This window comes from Sorex fumeus, unplaced genomic scaffold (assembly GCF_029834395.1).
Source record: "Sorex fumeus unplaced genomic scaffold, SorFum_2.1 ptg000055l, whole genome shotgun sequence".
NCBI classification, from domain to species: Eukaryota; Metazoa; Chordata; class Mammalia; order Eulipotyphla; family Soricidae; genus Sorex; species Sorex fumeus.
This window is the reverse complement of record NW_026606112.1, coordinates 2,050,954-2,068,309: the sequence shown is the minus strand read 5'-3', so window position 1 is coordinate 2,068,309 and position 17,356 is coordinate 2,050,954. Positions and strand designations below refer to the sequence as shown.

The 17,356-nt window shown below is 40.7% G+C and overlaps 1 protein-coding gene across 21 annotated transcripts in view; it reads left to right on the top strand.

Moving 5' to 3' along the window:
• The window catches only part of LIMCH1 (LIM and calponin homology domains 1), a 394,191-nt gene that overhangs the window by 276,785 nt on the left and 100,050 nt on the right, over positions 1-17,356 (top strand). For 12 of the 21 annotated variants that reach the window (XM_056125512.1, XM_056125510.1, XM_056125501.1 and 9 more), the window contains exons 5-7: positions 4,676-4,706; positions 6,647-6,757; positions 14,353-14,548. In XM_056125512.1, coding sequence (XP_055981487.1) covers positions 4,676-4,706; positions 6,647-6,757; positions 14,353-14,548 — 338 coding nt within the window. Of the gene's footprint in view, positions 1-4,675; positions 4,707-6,646; positions 6,758-13,696; positions 13,989-14,352; positions 14,549-17,356 lie in introns of those variants that run through there. The other 9 variants (XM_056125514.1, XM_056125508.1, XM_056125513.1 and 6 more) reach the window with 2 other exon arrangements.

The window sequence follows — 17,356 nt, the reverse complement described above, 5'->3', positions numbered from 1 at the left end:
AACAATCTTTTCAGATCACGATGCACTCAAGATAGAAGCGAATTACACAAAGACATCGAGAAACAAATCAAACACCTGGAAATTAAACAACTCAATGTTGAACAATGAGTGGGTCAGGAAGGAAATCAAAGATGATATAAAAAAATACCTGGAAACAAATGAGAATGAAGACACGAGCTACCAGAACCTATGGGACACAGCTAAAGCTGTGCAAAGAGGAAAATCTATAGCGTTGCAAGCATTCCTAAGGAAAGAAGAAAGGGCCTACATAGATAACCTAACCACACAGCTCAAGATCTTAGAAAAAGACCAACAAAAGGAACCCAAAATTGGCCGAAGGAAAGAAATAATAAAACTTAGATCATCAGAGACTACTTTGAGAGTCTTTATGCCACAAAATAAGAGAACCTAGAAGAAATGGATAAATTCCTGGATTCCTATAATCTCCCAAGATTGAACCAGGAAGACTTGGGATACCTGAATAGACCCATTCATATCAAGGAAATTGAAGCGGTAATCAAAAGTCTTCCCAAAAACAAAAGCCCAGGCCCAGATGGATTCACTGGTGAATTCTTCCAAACATTCAAAGAAGACCTTTTGCCAGTTCTCAAGCTTTTCCAGGAAACTGAAAAAACAGGAACTCTCCCAAACAGCTTATATGAGTCACATATCTCCCTAATACCTAAAGCAAACAAAGACACCACCAACAAAGAAAACTGTAAGCCAATATCCCTGATGAACACGGATGCGAAGATCCTCAACAAAATATTAGCAAATAGAATCCAACAACTTATCAAAAAGATCATACACCACGACCAAGTAGGTTTCATCTTGGGGATGCAAGGATAGTTTAACATTCAGAAATAAATCAACATAATCCATCATATCAACAAAAGAAAAGATAAAAACCGTATGATCATAACAATAGACAAGGAGAAAGCTTTTGACAAGATACAGCACCCATTTATGATGAAAACTCTCACCAAAATGGGTTTTGAAGGAGCTTTCCTCAATATAGTCAAAGCCATCTACAACAAACCCATGGCAAGCATTATCTTCAATGGGGAAAAACTAAGAGCCTTTCCTCGAAGATCAGGGACAAGACAAGGATACCCACTAACACCACTTCTATTTAACATAGTGCTGGAAGTACTCGCAATAGCGATTAGGCAAGAAAAAGACATTAAAGGCATCCAGATAGAAATGAAGAAATCAAGCTCTCACTATTCACAGATGAAATGATACTATATCTCGAGAATCCTAAATCCTCTATCAAGAAACTCCTAGAAACAATAGACTTGTACAGTAAAGTTGCAGGCTATGAAATCAATGCCCAAAGATCCATGGCCTTCCTATATGCAAATAATGAGAGAGAAAAGTGACATGAAAAAAATAATCCTGTTCACAGTTGTGCCCCAGAAAATCAAATACCTCAGAATCAGCCTAACCAAAGAGGTAAAGGACCTCTACAATGAAAACTACAAAACGTTATTCCATGAAATAAAAGAGGACACGAGGAAATGGAAACATATCCCCTGTTCGTGCATAGGAAGAATTAACATCGTCAAAATGGCAATACTCCCGAAAGCATTATACAGATTCAACGCAATCCCTATAAGGATACCCATGAAATTCTTCAAAGAAATAGATCAAGCACTCCTGAAATTCATATGGAACAACAAATACCCACGAATAGCTAAAGCAGTTCTTAGGAAAAAGAATCCCAAGAACGTGGGGAGGCATGACTCTCCCCAATGTCAAACTCTACTACAAAGTGGTAATAATTGAAACAGCATGGTACTGGAACAAAGGTACGTCTGCAGACCAATGAAACAGGGTGGAATATCCATACAGACAACCCCAAATGTATGAACATCTAATCTTTGATAAGGGAGCAAGAAATGTGAAGTGGAGCAAGGAAAGCCTCTTCAACAAATGGTGCTCGCATAACTGGACAACCACATGCAAAAAAAATGGACTTAGACCTTGACTTAACACTATGCACAAAAGTCAGATCAAAATGGATTAAAGATCTCAATATCAGGCTAAAATCCATAAGGTACGTTGAAGACAAGGTCAGCAAATCCCTCCACAATATTGAGGCTAACAGTATCTTCAAAGACGACAATCACTGACCAACCAAGTGGAAACAGAGATAAACAAATGTGACTATCTTAAATTAAGAAGCATCTGCACCTCAAAAGATACAGTGACCCGAATATAAAGACAATCTACAGAATGGGAAAGGGTATTTACCCAATACCCATCTGATAAGGGGTTGATATCAAGGATATACAGAGCACTGGTTGAACTCTACAAGAAGAAAACACCTAACCCCATCAAAAAATGGGGTGATGAAATGAACAGAACCTTTTCCAAAGAAGAAATCCGAATTTCTAAAAGACACATGAGAAAATGCTCTACATCACTAATCATCAGGGAGATGCAGATCAAAACAACAATGAGATATCATCTCACCCCACAGAGACTGGCCCACATCCAAAAGAACAAAAGCAACCTGTGTTGGCGTGAATGTGGCGAGAAAGGGGCCCTCCTTCACTGCTGGTGGGAATGCCGACTGGTTCAACCCTTTTGGATAACAGCACGAACAATTCTCAAAAAATTAGAAATTGAGCTCCTATTTGACCCAGCTATACCACTCCTGGGAATATATCCCGGAGAGGCAAAAAGGTACAGTCGAAATGACATTTGCACTTCTATGTTCATTGCTGCTCTATTCACAGTAGCCAATAAAAAGTAAAAGGCCCTCCCGTTGATCGTCGATTTGCTCGAGCGGGCCCAGTAACGTCTCCATTGGAGACTTTGTTGTTACTGTGTCTGGCATATCGAATACTCTCGGTAGCTTGCCGGGCTTCTGGGGAAAAAACCTGAGTGCCTGAGAACAGATTACTGGTTAAGGAAACTTTGGTACATCTACACAATGGAATACTATGCAGCTGTTAGAAAAGATGAAGTCATAAAATTTCCATACAAGTAGTACTAAATGGAAAGTATCATGCTAAGTGAAATTAGTCAGAAAGAGAGGGACAGACATAGAAAGATTGAATTCATTTGGGAAATATAAAGTAACAAAATAGGAGACTAACACTCAAGTATAGCCGAAATAAGGACCAGGAGGTTCACTCCATGGCTTGTAGGCCAGCCACACATGCTATGGAGAAAGGCAGCTCAGATGGAGAAGGGAGCACCAAATAAAGGGTGTTGGGATGATTCTCCCAGGATGAGAGATTCATGCTGAAAGTAGACTATAGACCAAACATAATTACCAGTCAATGCCTCTTTTGCAAACCACAGCACCCAAAAGTAGAGAGAAAACAAAAATGAATGCCCTGCCACAGAGGCGGGATGGGATGGGAGGGATAGGGGGTGGGAGGGATACTGGGAGCACTGGAGGTGGAGAATGGGCACTGGTGGAGGGGCTGGGTGCTCGACATTATATAACTGAAACCCAAGCACAAAAATTTGTAAGTCTACAACTGTACCTCATGGTGTTTCTCTAATAAAAATAATAATAATAAAAAGAAGCACTGAGGACAAAAAAATAAATAGCACTGTGACCTAAAAAAAAAAACTAACCTTTAAAGTAGAACCACACAACTTAGGTTGCCAGGGGGAAAGATGCAGTGGTTTGAAAGGGGGAAAGGGTCCAAAAGTCGTCAATGAAAAGATATTGATGTGGTGATTGTAGACGCAGTGTGACAGCTTACTTTTGAACAGGTGTGAAAAAGCATTTCTGAAACATACACAATGATGGAAACCAATGCTATTTCAATTAGAAAAGAATAAATAAATTAATTTCTGCCTGTGTAAAAAAATATGTCATAGTAAATCAGAATATGTAGCAAGAGTGTAATCAGGCTCTAAATAAACTGAAGGAATTCTTGACTGATTTATATTACACTCTTACATTCTTCTTTCCCTTCTGCTTTAGTAATTTTAGTCTCAACTAAAATTACTGTAGGAAAAAAAGTGTTTCTTCTGCTACTTATTTGTTTACTCATTTCAAAAACTTTGGCATAATTTGGGAGAAATTTTTATATTTCACTATGTCGATCTTTAGAAAGTACCACTAAATCACTTTTGGAGCTTATAATTTGAAAATAAACACTTATGCATATTTAAAATTTGTGTATATATATTCAAACATAAGATGCACATTTTCCTGTTTATGGTTAATTCCCAAAACTAATTGATGTCCATAGCAGAAAGAAACAAATATTTGGATAGTGGTGCCTTTTGTACATATATTTTTAGGTCTGTTTAGTGAAGGTTTCAGAACATTAACAAAATGCTGCATGAAAAAGATTGTAGAAGAACAATCAGATTTCAATTTGACAGTGGTCTGTAATCAAGGCAAATTTTTTACTTTAACATTTAAGCTCTGAAAATACAAATAAAACAGTCCCACTTTTCACTGGAATTCTTCATTTTCCAGATGTTACAAAGCATTCATCTTTTTTATGGAACTTTCTTCCTCTATGTTTTTGTTTGCTTAAATGATTTCATTTGGTGCCTGAAATCTCTAGTCAAAGCCCTGAATAATTTGAGTTCCCTGATCTTACATGTTAGTTACTTTTAAGTAAATCTTAGGGACATTTGAGTGGAAATCAAAGTGAAAAAAACTGCTATTCTAATCATGTTTCTTTTTCTTTAGGAGCCTTGATTGGAGCAGGAAGCTGAAAAACGTAAGTGTGTTAAATTCACTTGGCAAACTTTTTCCTACTGACTTTAATGATTCAAGTGTAAAACTTGGGTCTTCAGCTCAATGCCTTTCTGCAAAGAGTTCTTTTTAGAAAACAGGTATATGTTCCTCTGATAGAATAATTAACAACTATGAAGAAATTAAAATGGTAGATTGTGGGGAGGTGTTCATTTTAATTAGAGAAATGCTTAATCCAGAAGGAAACAAATGGATGCTTGTTCTTGGTTTGTGATTTGGTTTCTTAAACACAAAGTGTTCTCTCTTAGCCCTAACGTTAGCTCCTTCTCGTTGATCAGCACAGATGGAGTTATCAAATTAAGTAGTTGCTTTGGGGAGAGATCAGAACAATACGAACAGGGTTAACTGCCATGGCCCTATACATACTGTTTGTATTTTTTTGTCTGTTCATCTTTGGAATTTTTACAAGCACTTCCCAACTCAACTTTCTGAAATTAAAACTTACTTTCAAAGGACAGCGTGTGTTCATAATCTTTAATTTCAAGTTTACATTGATCAACGTTAGAAATAACTTCCTGTCTCTACAACTTAAAGATGAACTCTGACCATCTCCTTTTTCTTGGTTTCCAGGATGCATTGTAATTTATGGTCTTGTTATCTACTTCCTCTCTCACTAGAGAATGAGGGGTGGATACCCTTCTTTACCATGTAATTTTAAGCATATAAAGAACCCATAGTCTCAAACACATTATCTTCCATTCCTCTTTGATACCTTTCAAGAGAACTTTATATTTTAGGCACACAAGTGTTGTGACAACCTCAGAATTGTCTGTTCTCTGTAAATTTATTTGTATGCAGTCAGTTAAGAAAGAACTGGAGGTTTTGAAGAATTCCAGAAGTAAACTCTTCCTACAAAGGTAGAACACTGAATCACCTCAGAATATTGATACACAGGACCAGATTTTGGGCTGGTTGCCATATGTGCCACACGTGTACATATCATATTGACCAAAGCATTTTCTGGCCTAGCAAGTGGAGTGAGGTATGATATATACTCTTTTTACTGAAGCAGTTAAGACCTAATGTGAAAATAAAGTAATAGTCTTTGCTTTTCTACAAGCTCCAGTTTCCTATAATTCAGTTTTAAGAAGATCGTCTACGGCCAATCCCTGCTGTTTTTTTATGGGAGAGGCCATGTGAAGGCGTTTGGTTCTGTGGAGAGCTCCTTTGCAAAGGCAAAAAAAAAATAATCTAGTACTCCATCTGCAGAGCATTGAATATTCATAGGCATTCTTTAACGTGCAAGATTGTCGAATTGGCAGCATCCTTGTCCAGGCTAAGAATGGACCTCTAACTAGTGCCAAGCTCAGAATCTGCAGGTTGTATTCTTCATTCTGTTGCTTTCTTCTTATTTGAATTTGATCTATTGTGTTGATCTAGTGCTGAGAACCACTAGTTAAGCTTTGTGACTCCTTTGGGATTTTACCATTGGTCTTAGCAGACCCTCTCTGCCCAGAAGTAGAAATCATTGGTCTTTCAAAGCCTCTTTCTCAAAGTAAACTGACTATCCCTTTCATCACTTATTTAGGTATAAAGACTCCAGGGTTTTTGAAAAGTTTGGTTTTCCAATTGTGAAATCTTCCTATAACGAGGATAATTTTAGAAAATTTGTATTTTCTTTCTTGCTGTCTTATAGGTGGACTTTCTTATTAGTGAACTTCTTTTTAAGAAAAAAGAGTCTTATTTTCACCTGAATCATGTTTGTGCAAAATGATAAAGTGTTGGGTTCTTATTCAAATGGTTTTGCAATTGATGCTTACCTTCTGGGAGGTGTTTTTTCTTACACCAGTGGGGTGTGTATTCTCTCTATCTTGCTTTACTGTTTGGAAGAGTGGAGGGGGGAGTCACATTCAGAAGTAATTCTGAAGGAAAAAATTCTACTGTGTGCATGGGTTTGTCCTGCAGGTACTGGTAACCATATACTGGCTGGGAAAAGCAGCAAACAGCTGCACTTTCTACAGCGGAGCAACGCTGAACCTGAAAGAATTCGAAGGCTTGCTGACTCAGCTGAGAAAGGTAACCTGGCTTTTCTTTCTATTCCTCAGGGTTTAGATATGGTGAAACTCATTTTGCATGTTGTTAAGATCCTTAGAACTCTGTGAGGTGGGATTGTGTGAGCCAAATATGCCCTCAAGTAAACAACCCTCATCATCTTTTGCCTCCTGTCTGTCACCGACCTCAATTGGGATGCCCACTGGAGAATGGGACAGCCGAACTCTAGCCAACATGAATTCCGAAAGAGCAACTTTCATCTATCAGTGTAAGGCTCTGGATGCTAACGATATCAGTGGTTGGATGCTGGAATGAGACAATGCCATCTTATTCTAAACTGAAGACTTGCCCTGCATTTTTGTCCTAAAGATCTCTCTGCTTACCCATCAGGATCTTGGTGTGGGAGAGGTTGAGTCAGCCAAGTTCTTGCATAGGCCTCTACTCAGAACAGGCTCTGAACAGTGAAACACATTCTTCTAGGCTATGCCTTTTACGTCCTTTGTATTGGAATGATCTCGAAATTTGGAAAACATTTTGTACCATCTTTAGAGCTTTGTTTATATAGTGATGAGAACAACCCACCTAAAATGGAAACTTGTCAAAGAAACAGTGCAATGTTCCTGCATGCACATACATTGGAAGGATTTAGCAAAGAGATATTAACTTGTACAGAGCACTAGGATATGTTATTACCGCCCCCCCCCCGCCCAGAAAAACCCCCACCCAGTCCACGCCAGTGAATTGTTAGTTTATTTGTAAACATTGGCATCCATGGACTTGGGATAAGGCCCATAATTCAGCATGATTAATTAAGGCAATCCTCCTCCATACTTCTCTAACAGGAAAACTAAATGAACTAGTAAGCCCTCCTTCAGAAAGTTAGTACTTTACAATTTTTCTTTTAATGGTAAAATCAAGAATTTCCCCCCCAATTTCCAAATAAATTCTTCTTCCCTTTAAGCAAATAGTCCTAATGCTTTTCTTCACATTCAGCTTGAGTAAGTGTGGCTTGTATATTTATACATGGGCAAAGCTTTCATTTTGGTTATAATACAAATAAACAAAACTCTGTACGCTAAATTCCTTTAAAAAATAAAACAAACACAATCCCTCAATCAAACACAACACATTGTGTTTTCATCTTAACTCTTGCTTATCCATTATTGTTTCATCTGACCATTCTTTGAGGAAATACAAAGGTAAATTTTGGTTTAGTTTGCAAAGTCTAAATATTTGCTATTTTTAAAATTTTTTTAAATTTTTATTTATTTATTTGCTTTCTGGGTCACACCCTGCGATGCACAGGGGTTACTCCTGGTTCATGCACTCAGGAATTACTCCTGGCCATGCTCGGGGGACCATATGGGTTGCTGGGAATCAAACCCGGGTCGGGCTGCATGCAAGGCAAATGCCCTACCCGCTGTGCTATCACTCCAGCCCCAATGTTTGCTGTTTTTACATTAAATTTTGGTTTGGATCATAATCGATTGATCTCTCTCTCTCCTCTCTCTTTTTCTCTCTCTCTCACTCTCTTTATCTTACACACACACACACACACACACACACACACACACACACACACACACCTATTTACAAACCTTGCCTTGGAGCAGAAGAGAGAGAATAAATGGTTAAGGCACTTGCCTTGCACCTCAGTTCAATCTCAGTATTACATGTTCCCTGAGCCCTGCCAGGAGCTACCCACTGAACACAGAGCCAGGAGTAGTCCCTGGATACCACAACGTGTGACCTCCACAAATTCCCCCCAAAATAAACACATGAAAATAAAACTAAGGAAAGGAAACTAAATCTCTGCTGATTTTCCTTAAAATCTGATTCAGTCTCCTTAATGACATTTCTTACACTCTTCAACTCTTCTCTAATCTGTTGATTTCTCAACGCTACCAACTTCCCTTTTTATTGAGACAGGAAATTACTTCAAATGTCTTGGGGTTGACATCACTAAGCAAAGCATAATTAAACTAAAATATCCAGCTGTGCTGCTCCCAAACCTCTGTATAAAATAGACAGTGATTGATATGGACTTTGCAAGTCTAGCCAGTACTTGTAAATATTAGTTTTCCTAGAATATATATCATTTCAATATATTAGTTAGGGTCAGGTTCAGATGGGAAATGTAGAAAGCTCAAGCAGTGGCTTAACTAAGATACAATTTAATTTGGGGGGCTCTAAAGTGGTGCTGAGGGAACCTGGGCCTCCTATCAGCGGTTCAGTAGGATGACCCATGGGTAGAATGATGCTTTTAGACTGCATGGCACCAGGATTGATTTGGGATTGGCTACATTCAAGGCAACTACCACAATTCCTGTGCTGTCGCTCACTCCTGAAATTTCATTTCTAACTCAGAGGAATGTGACCTGGACTTGAACAACCCAAGACTGAAAGAGGGATTCTGTGATCAAAATAGGCTAGGGCTCCTGGGGTCTGTTTTATTCACCATCCTCAATCCATGTTCTGTTCCGGCACAGACAGAAACTTTCACTATTATTTGCACCAGGAGAAAGAAACGAGGGGGGGGGGAGAAAGACCCTTTTTATATCCTTCTGAAAAGTCATACCCTCCCCACCTCTCTGACGTTCTGTACACCTGCACTCGGTCACACAGGCCTTCCTCGATGCAAGGGAAAACATGGAAAAAGTGGAAGATATTTCAGATAAAAACTGTGGGTGTTTGTGGTGGAGATAAAATGGAGAAGAGATAGGGAGGGATATCTTCTCTTTGTGGAGAAAAGTTAAAATATATTTGAAATGGAAGTGTTTTCTTTCATGGTGCAGGCTGACCAGAAATAGTTTATGGTCATTTTTCCAGTTCATGAGAAGATATTTAAAATCATTCCTCTGTTGCAACTTGTGATGTTCTATATTATAGATGGGAACACTTCATGGAGTAAATGTCACAGCAAGTTGCTGTTATATGGTTGTTGTTTTTTTTTTTGAAAAAAAAAAGGGTCCATGAAAGCGAAGTGACGTTGGCCTCTCACTGAACGACATGCACCATCTCTCATATGACACATGAGCTGAGCAAAGGGAGAAAACAATCGAAGGAACAACCACAAAGATGAGGTGGCCCTAGAAATCTCAGGGGTGGGCCAAAGAGATAACGTAGGTGATAAAGCATCTGCCTTGCACATGACCGACACCAGTTCAATCTCTGGCACTAGTGTAGTCCTCCAAGCACTGCCTAGAGAGATCCTTGAGCAGAGAGCCAGGAATAATCCCTGAGTACCAGTGAGCGTGGCCCCCAAAGTGAGAAGAATGAGAAACAAAGCTCGGGGACTAGAAGGAGAAAGTCAGCAGTCAAGGGTCTTCCTTTCTGTTTCATTCCTCGATTCTTGGCTCCCCTGAAAACATTCCCCTTCAGCAGGGGAAAAGAGGCCGCTTCCAGGTGTGGTCCCAGAGAAACCAAAGTTCTCCCACCTACTGGCTCCATCAAACTAATCCCTTTGAATGATCTCAGGTGGGGCCTGTATCCCTGAAATTGGACTATGGGTAAACAGGTGTTATTGTTGACCTAAGCACTAGAGTGGGAGATAAGGAGTGTTACAGAACAGGAATCAAGAGGGGGAAATGTGAAGTGTGAACAAAGAACATCACCTAAAGTAGCAACCATTGTCAACTTCTAATGGGTTCTTAATTCTGCTTGAATTTTTTTTTAAATCACACTAATGACCCATCTTTGCATTCATAATGTTTTTCTGTTGACTTTTTAAATTTTGAAGCGGGGAAGGCGTCTTCCCCACTAGAGCATAAGACCTGTGAGAACTGGGCATTGATTGATTTCAACAGATTCAATGTCCCAGCCCTAGAACTGTTCCTGCAGAGGTCCAGCCACCGCCAATATCTGCAGGATGATTTGCTGCCTCACCAGAGAAGAGGAGGGGCAGTGTGGAGAGGGGTGATCATGGAAAAGTAGAACCCGAAAACACTCCCAAATAGGATTTAGTCACCTTATAAATCATAGAAGCAGCAGAAAATGTTGAGTGGTAAAACAGAGGCATCTGGATTTTCTCCGATACTATAAGTCATCCACCAACCCGAGCTGGTTCTCATTATCTCTGACAAAAGGAGCCTAAGAAAAGACCAGATGAATGAAATAATCCAAAGACCATCCTGGAAGCTGGTATTTCTCACCCTGTTCATGAACACACATTTACTAGAGCAAATAATGGTTGAGTCTGTTCCCCTCTTCCTCGAGTGCTCGCTGTAGAAGATTCCAGGGCCTGTAGATGAAAAGCATTGATCCTAGAACAAAGACTCCTCTCCCCCACTGCAAGAAAGGCGAATTTTGTCTCTACTTGGTTCTGTGTGGGCTTATCTTTTCTGTGGCTTGGCAAGAGGTGAATTGGTGAACTGAGAGGCAAAATGGGTCTCCTAGCTCATGCCCATCCTCTGCATTTGTGGATGAAGAACCAGCCTCTTGTTTTTACCCCATGGCTTCAAGCAACCCACTTGACCAAGGGTGATTGCAGGTTGCCTGGCTTTCATGTTTCATGGCCGGCACTGCCACTGGGCTTTCCGCTCTCATCTGCTGGGAGCTTCCTCCCAAGTGGTCTGCGCAGCTGTGAACAGAGTGGGTCTGTTTTTCTTTCCCATAGTGAACTGTAAGAAGGCAGCTCTCGCTCCAAGAATCTTGTTGACTTTCTCTTTCTTGCTTTCTGTTTTCCTGTGGTTTGCAGGGAAGAGCTATGGGGCTACAATTTAGGCTTTTATAAGAGCCTCTTTGAGGACTTTTGTCATGCTGTATCCAGCAGCTTGTAAACTGTGTCATTTTTAGATGGACCTGAAGTCCAGGACCCTGAGGCCCACTGCTCTGATTGGAAAGAGGATCCAGGGTATTTGCAAGATAAATACAGAGAACAAGATAAGAGAGCATTAGCATGAATATAGAAATCTATATGCCCTTAACTCCATTTATAAATCCTATAGGATTTATGCATGACATCCAAATATACGGTAGTGATCATAACCTTATACTAATAATTATCACTGTATCACTGTCATCCCATTATTGATTTACTCGTCCTTCCCAACGGTGCCACATTGGAGGCTCTTTCAGAGTCAGGGGAATGAGACCCATCATTGTTACTATTTTTGGCATATCGAATATGCTGTGGAGAGCTTGTGAGGCTCTGCCGTGCAGACAGGATACTCTCGGTAGCTTGCCGGGTTCTCTGAGAGGGCGACCTACACTATAAGAGGTTATGCGGCCTCTTATAGTGGGTGTGAGTGCCAACCTACTGGAAAATTGGGGATCTGGATGGATCTAATTACTATAAGGATATAGTAACGATATCCTTAGCAAACACTTCTTTAGCTCTTCATGTATGATGCATTTTTTTTTTCTGAATGTCTGCCATTTCCCAGGATTGTTGCTCTTAATGTGATGTGATGACTTGCCTAAGGTCCACAGATGATAAGGAGTGGAGCCAGGATGAAACCCCTTAACAATATTTCTAGTTCAATAATTTCAGTGGAAATAAGCAGAGGGATTCCATCTAGGCTGGAGTCCCAAATAGGATTTAGGCTTTACATCCTTCCAAAAATTGGAGGATGTAGGACTGGCCAGTAGCTGAAAGAAACTGTGCTGATGGTAGCTCGTTGCCATGTTTTACTAGTTGGGCTTCGGAGACAGAGTTCCATATTGTTGCACCCATCTCTGTGCTCATCAGAGGTTGCTCCTGGAAACCTGTTTCTTTCAGGGCCATGTGTGTGTAAAACCTGCACTCAGAACTTTAGGCTGTGTGTTGGGCCCCGATCTCTCTGATTCTTCACTTTTCTGTACTTAAAAAACAACTCTGACTACTACATCCTGGGGACGGGTAGGGTAGGGCATTGTGAGGATTTAATGAGCAGTGCCAGAAAGCTGCCAACCTATCAAGCAGAACTGCAAACATATTGTCAGTGCTCAGTGAAAGTGATTTCACTTTTTTTGTCATTTGGTCTATTCTTAAGAGAATATAAATTTTTTTAAAAAATCCAAGATAATTACCTGTATTCCAAAGAAATTAATTTCAAATCTAGTTCCAATTTAGATCGAAACTTTTTAGTTAGTCATGAGTTCTTCCCTTTTCCAGCTAGTCAGATCTGACTTTTGTTTAAGTTCTGGTTGAACCACAGGTAAACTGCTTTAATCTCCATAACCAGAATTGCTGTCTTGTCCCCAAGGATCACGTGGGCAGTTCTCACTGGGGCACTGAGGACCACCTCTGCCTTAGGAGCAACCATTGTATCCTCAGATGAAGACTTCCTGGCTCTGCTCTTCACCTGGCTCTTCTGCTCTCTCCCACTCCAAGCTTTTTATGCAAAAACGGGTGCATGACATGTAAATATCAGTCACACAATCTAGCCCCCAGCCCTTCTTTCCAATATATCCTGCTGCAGTGATACAGAGAATCTGGAGATAATTGATCCCTAAGCAGTTTCCTACCAAAGGCATTCAGCAGGCTTTATTAATCCAGTCAGCTGCCCAAATCATTAGCACGGAGAATATTTATTTGTTCTTTCTATTGGGCACGTGGAGGGGACCTTCTTGAACATCCCAGGAAACACAGTGCAATATTCCAGTCTCTGCAGATGAGAGCATGCGCCCCTGCCAATGTCATCCATAGCCCTGATTTCCAGCCACAATCTGGGGGAGATTAAACTGAGGTTTATCTTTGAGTGACTGGAGTTATTTTTGTTTTCGTCAGCCTGAACGATTGTAATTAATGCGGAGGCACTGGCAGGAACAAGGCTTTGCTTATAATAAGAGGGTGAGGATGGCTTTGACTGACCTTTCTTCTGCTGGAGTTTCAGTGTTTTAGTATGTGCTGCTTGCGCTGGAAAGAATTTATAATCACGGGCTGTCAAAGGCGGCCATTGTTCTCACTGCGCTGAACATGTGGGTCAGCCACAAGTGCTTTCTGCTCCCCCGGCTCCAAGGGCTGGCCAAGAGAGTGAGAGCATGCCTGGATTCTTCTGAGGCATCAGGAAAAGCATTTTGCATATTTTTCATTGACTTTGAAAAAAAAAAGTTTTTGCCTCGGAAAGATAGCTCTCTTTCAGAGCAGGAATTTCCCTGCAAGGTAGAAGGAGTTCGAAGCGTGCAACTCCAGGATTTTACTGAATTCATTCTGCTGCGGACACCCAATGCTGCATGTGTTTGCCAGATAGCGTCAACAGAAGCAGCTGCAAGCTAAACCCGGGACTGGTCCCAGGACAGACATGCAGCTATGGATTCTGAAAGACCCTGCCAGGTTAACTGTGTCTGTTTTCTTTTCTTCTTTTCCTTTCTTGTTGCGCTCTTGTGAATCAAACTTCAGTTTCATATATTCTTTCATTCCTTTTGGAAACTCTGCAGTGTAAGTTACTGGGGCGGGGTGGGGGGGATGAGGGGTTTTTTGGGTGCGATTTTCTGATTGGGAAAGTGAGGGTCTGGGAAGGCTGGGGATGAAGTGCTGCCTTGTCGATGATAATGCATTCAATAACTGGTTGTCAAAGCCTTTCTCACCCTGACTGCAGAAAGGATTTTCAGACACCGCTGGAGACAGTTTCCCGATATTGTAGGCTCTGCTCTTCTGTCCCTAATGCCTATGATCCTTTTGATTTATTTTGGCGCAGGAGACAGATGACATTGAGAGCCCCAAGCGTAGCATTCGGGACAGTGGCTACATCGACTGCTGGGACTCGGAGCGCAGCGACTCCCTGTCTCCTCCGCGCCACGGCAGAGATGATTCCTTCGACAGCCTAGATTCCTTTGGCTCCCGCTCCCGCCAGACACCTTCGCCAGATGTAGTTCTCCGGGGAAGCAGCGATGGTAGGTCTGCACCTTCCTAATACGCATGAACAAGGGCTGCCTTGTCCCAAGCCAGCGGCATTCCCTAGGGAAGGGAGGCGCTCCCATTCACCTCGCTAAAACCTGGTCCACTCTAAAGGGTAAAGAAAAGTCTCTTTTCATGGTTTTTTTGCTCCCCTGGTGCTTAGAAGGCTGGTTGGTTCTGCCAGCAGGAATAGTGTTGAAACACTGGCTCAAGGAAATAATCTGTTGGAAAATGGGTGACATCATTCCTCCCTGGGTATCAGGGAGCCAGAGGCTGTGCAGACCGTGAGCTCATAAAGTGTGCCTGAGGAGTATCCGCTATGGAAAGGAGCAAGGGAATGTTTGAGTGAGTGCCACACCCGTAGAGGTGACCACAGATCGACTTCCAGCAAACAGGAAATACATGACAGTCACTCAGGGAAGTTCTGGGAATGTGGAAACTGGTCAGTGTGGTTCATGCAGCCTGCCCCACTCTTATGAATACCTTTGGTGTGCCCACACAGGTTGCTGTCAGCGAGCTGGGTACATCTCAGACTAGCCTATGTGTTTGTTCTGAGGTTTGCTTGGCTTTAAATCCCATGGATTTGATTCTGTCCCTAGGGGATGACTTTTTACTTCATAACACAGCCTGGCAGAGATGTCACATGCCAGTCTCCAAAAGCAAATTTTACTGCACTTAGCTTGCACCTTTGTACTTTGACAAAGGGAAGATAATAGCCTAGTGCTGTGTTGATGGATTAACTTACACTGAGACTGGTAGAGAATATTTGGTTTATTTCTCATTTTAAAAAAAAGATATAAGCTTCATTTACCCACACTCTTTCTCTTTGCCTCTGAGATGTTTTTAATTCAACAACTGATGCTTTTGTTTCTTAAATTTTCTAACCAAATAGATTAGCCTCGAGGCCACATAGTTTGTGACTCCTGAGGAATTCCATGGCGCATTGTAAGCTGCTTGAAAAACATGCCTGAATTTTTATGATATCTTCAGTACCACCCACTTTATAAGAAGCTCCCATGTCAAATGCATGATCTAATTGAGTATTAGTATCACTAAAAGACTGATTTTGTTTACACAAAACCTTAACAATTTCTAAACTAAACTAAACCTTTAACTATATCTATCTTAACTATTTCCTTCTTGTGGTTTTATTGTTTTAAAACATTAATTATTTTCTTTGTCCTATTTTTAAATACCCTGGTCTATTATTTGTCACCAGATTATAGGTTCTGAATTTGTAATGGACCATTTCTTGAAGGGATTTGAGATGATGAGTACTAATACTGTATGCCAAGACATAGTTTAGTTTGCAGCAATTAAGATTGGTAAACTAAAGTATTTTTTTATAAATGTTTTTCCATCTAAAGAATAACATAAAATTGAGCTTCATAAAGCACCATACATGAGCGAGTGTTTCACACACAAATTTCACCAATCAGCCTGAATCCTCAGGTTTATATTCTGGTAAACTAATCAAGACCTAATGAGGTTTGTACAAAAAATCAACATGTTTTTATCTACCTAAAATATGTAGTATAATTTTATTCAAATAGTTGTTGGGTTGCAATAGTTTATGGTACTTTTTTGGCTTTTTGGGTCACACCTGGCAATGCACAGGGGTTATTCTGGGCTCTGCATTCAGGAATTACCCCTGGCGGTGCTCAGGGGACCATCTGGGATGCTGGGAATCAAACCTGGGTTGACCTCGTGCAAGGCAAAGGTCCTACCTGCTGTGCTATTGCTCCAGCCCCCAGCTTATGGTATATTTTTAAAAGAATGTTAATCAAGACAATTGCTCATTCTAATAATCACCTTGAAATTTAGAAGAACTTTATTAAGAAAACAAGTCTTGACTATATATTTCCTTAGATTCAGAATCAATCAATTGGGGAGTCTCATGGTAAAATTATCCAGCTTTCCCTTGATGACGATTGAAGCCCATTAGCCATTTAGTAGAGACAGTGTCACTCTGAAGAAGAGTAGTAACTCTGGATTGGGAGGCATGGTCTAATTTTAGCTCCATCTTCTACTAGCCATGCTACTCTGGAAAATGTAAACCTATGTAACTTTGGGTCCCCATGGCCAACATAGATGAAGTATAGCTCTCCTGAGAAGTTACTGAGCAGGCAGAGTGTATCCCGAAGGGGTGGCTTCTAGATCCAGTAGAAGTTGGACGAGAGAGCTACTTAAGATGGATGCTATGGGAAATTTTCAGCTCATCTGTTTTTCTGGTTGGATGAACAATTCCTTCCTTCCACCAGTGCACTTTCTGAGGTGATTTACTGGGCATAAGAAAACCAAGACCTTTCATCCTGGTGCTTTGAAACTTAAGATCATGTTTTATAAATAATGTGAATTTTATTAAAGAGATACTTTTTTACATAAAAGATGAGTTAAGAGAGAGAAATAAGAGATCAAAGAAATAAAGCAAGAGAAGGGCTGAAGCAGTAGCACAGCGGACAGGGTGTTTGCCTTGCACGTGGCCGACCTGGGTTCGATTCCCAGCATCCCATATGGTCCCCTGAGCATCACCAGGAGTAATTCCTGAGTGCATGAGCCAGGAGTAACTCCTGAGCATCACTGAGTGTGACCCAAAAAATAAAAAAATAGAAAGAAAGCCAGAGAGGGACCAGAGTAGTAACAGTGGGTGCATAAATTTATTTTGCACTTGGCTGACCTGGGTTTAATCCCTCTCATCCCAAATAGTCTCTGAACCAGAAGTGATACCTGAGCACAGAGCCAGGAGTAAGTCCTGAGCATAGCCAGGTCTGATCCAAATAAAAAAAAATTGAAAATGCAAACAA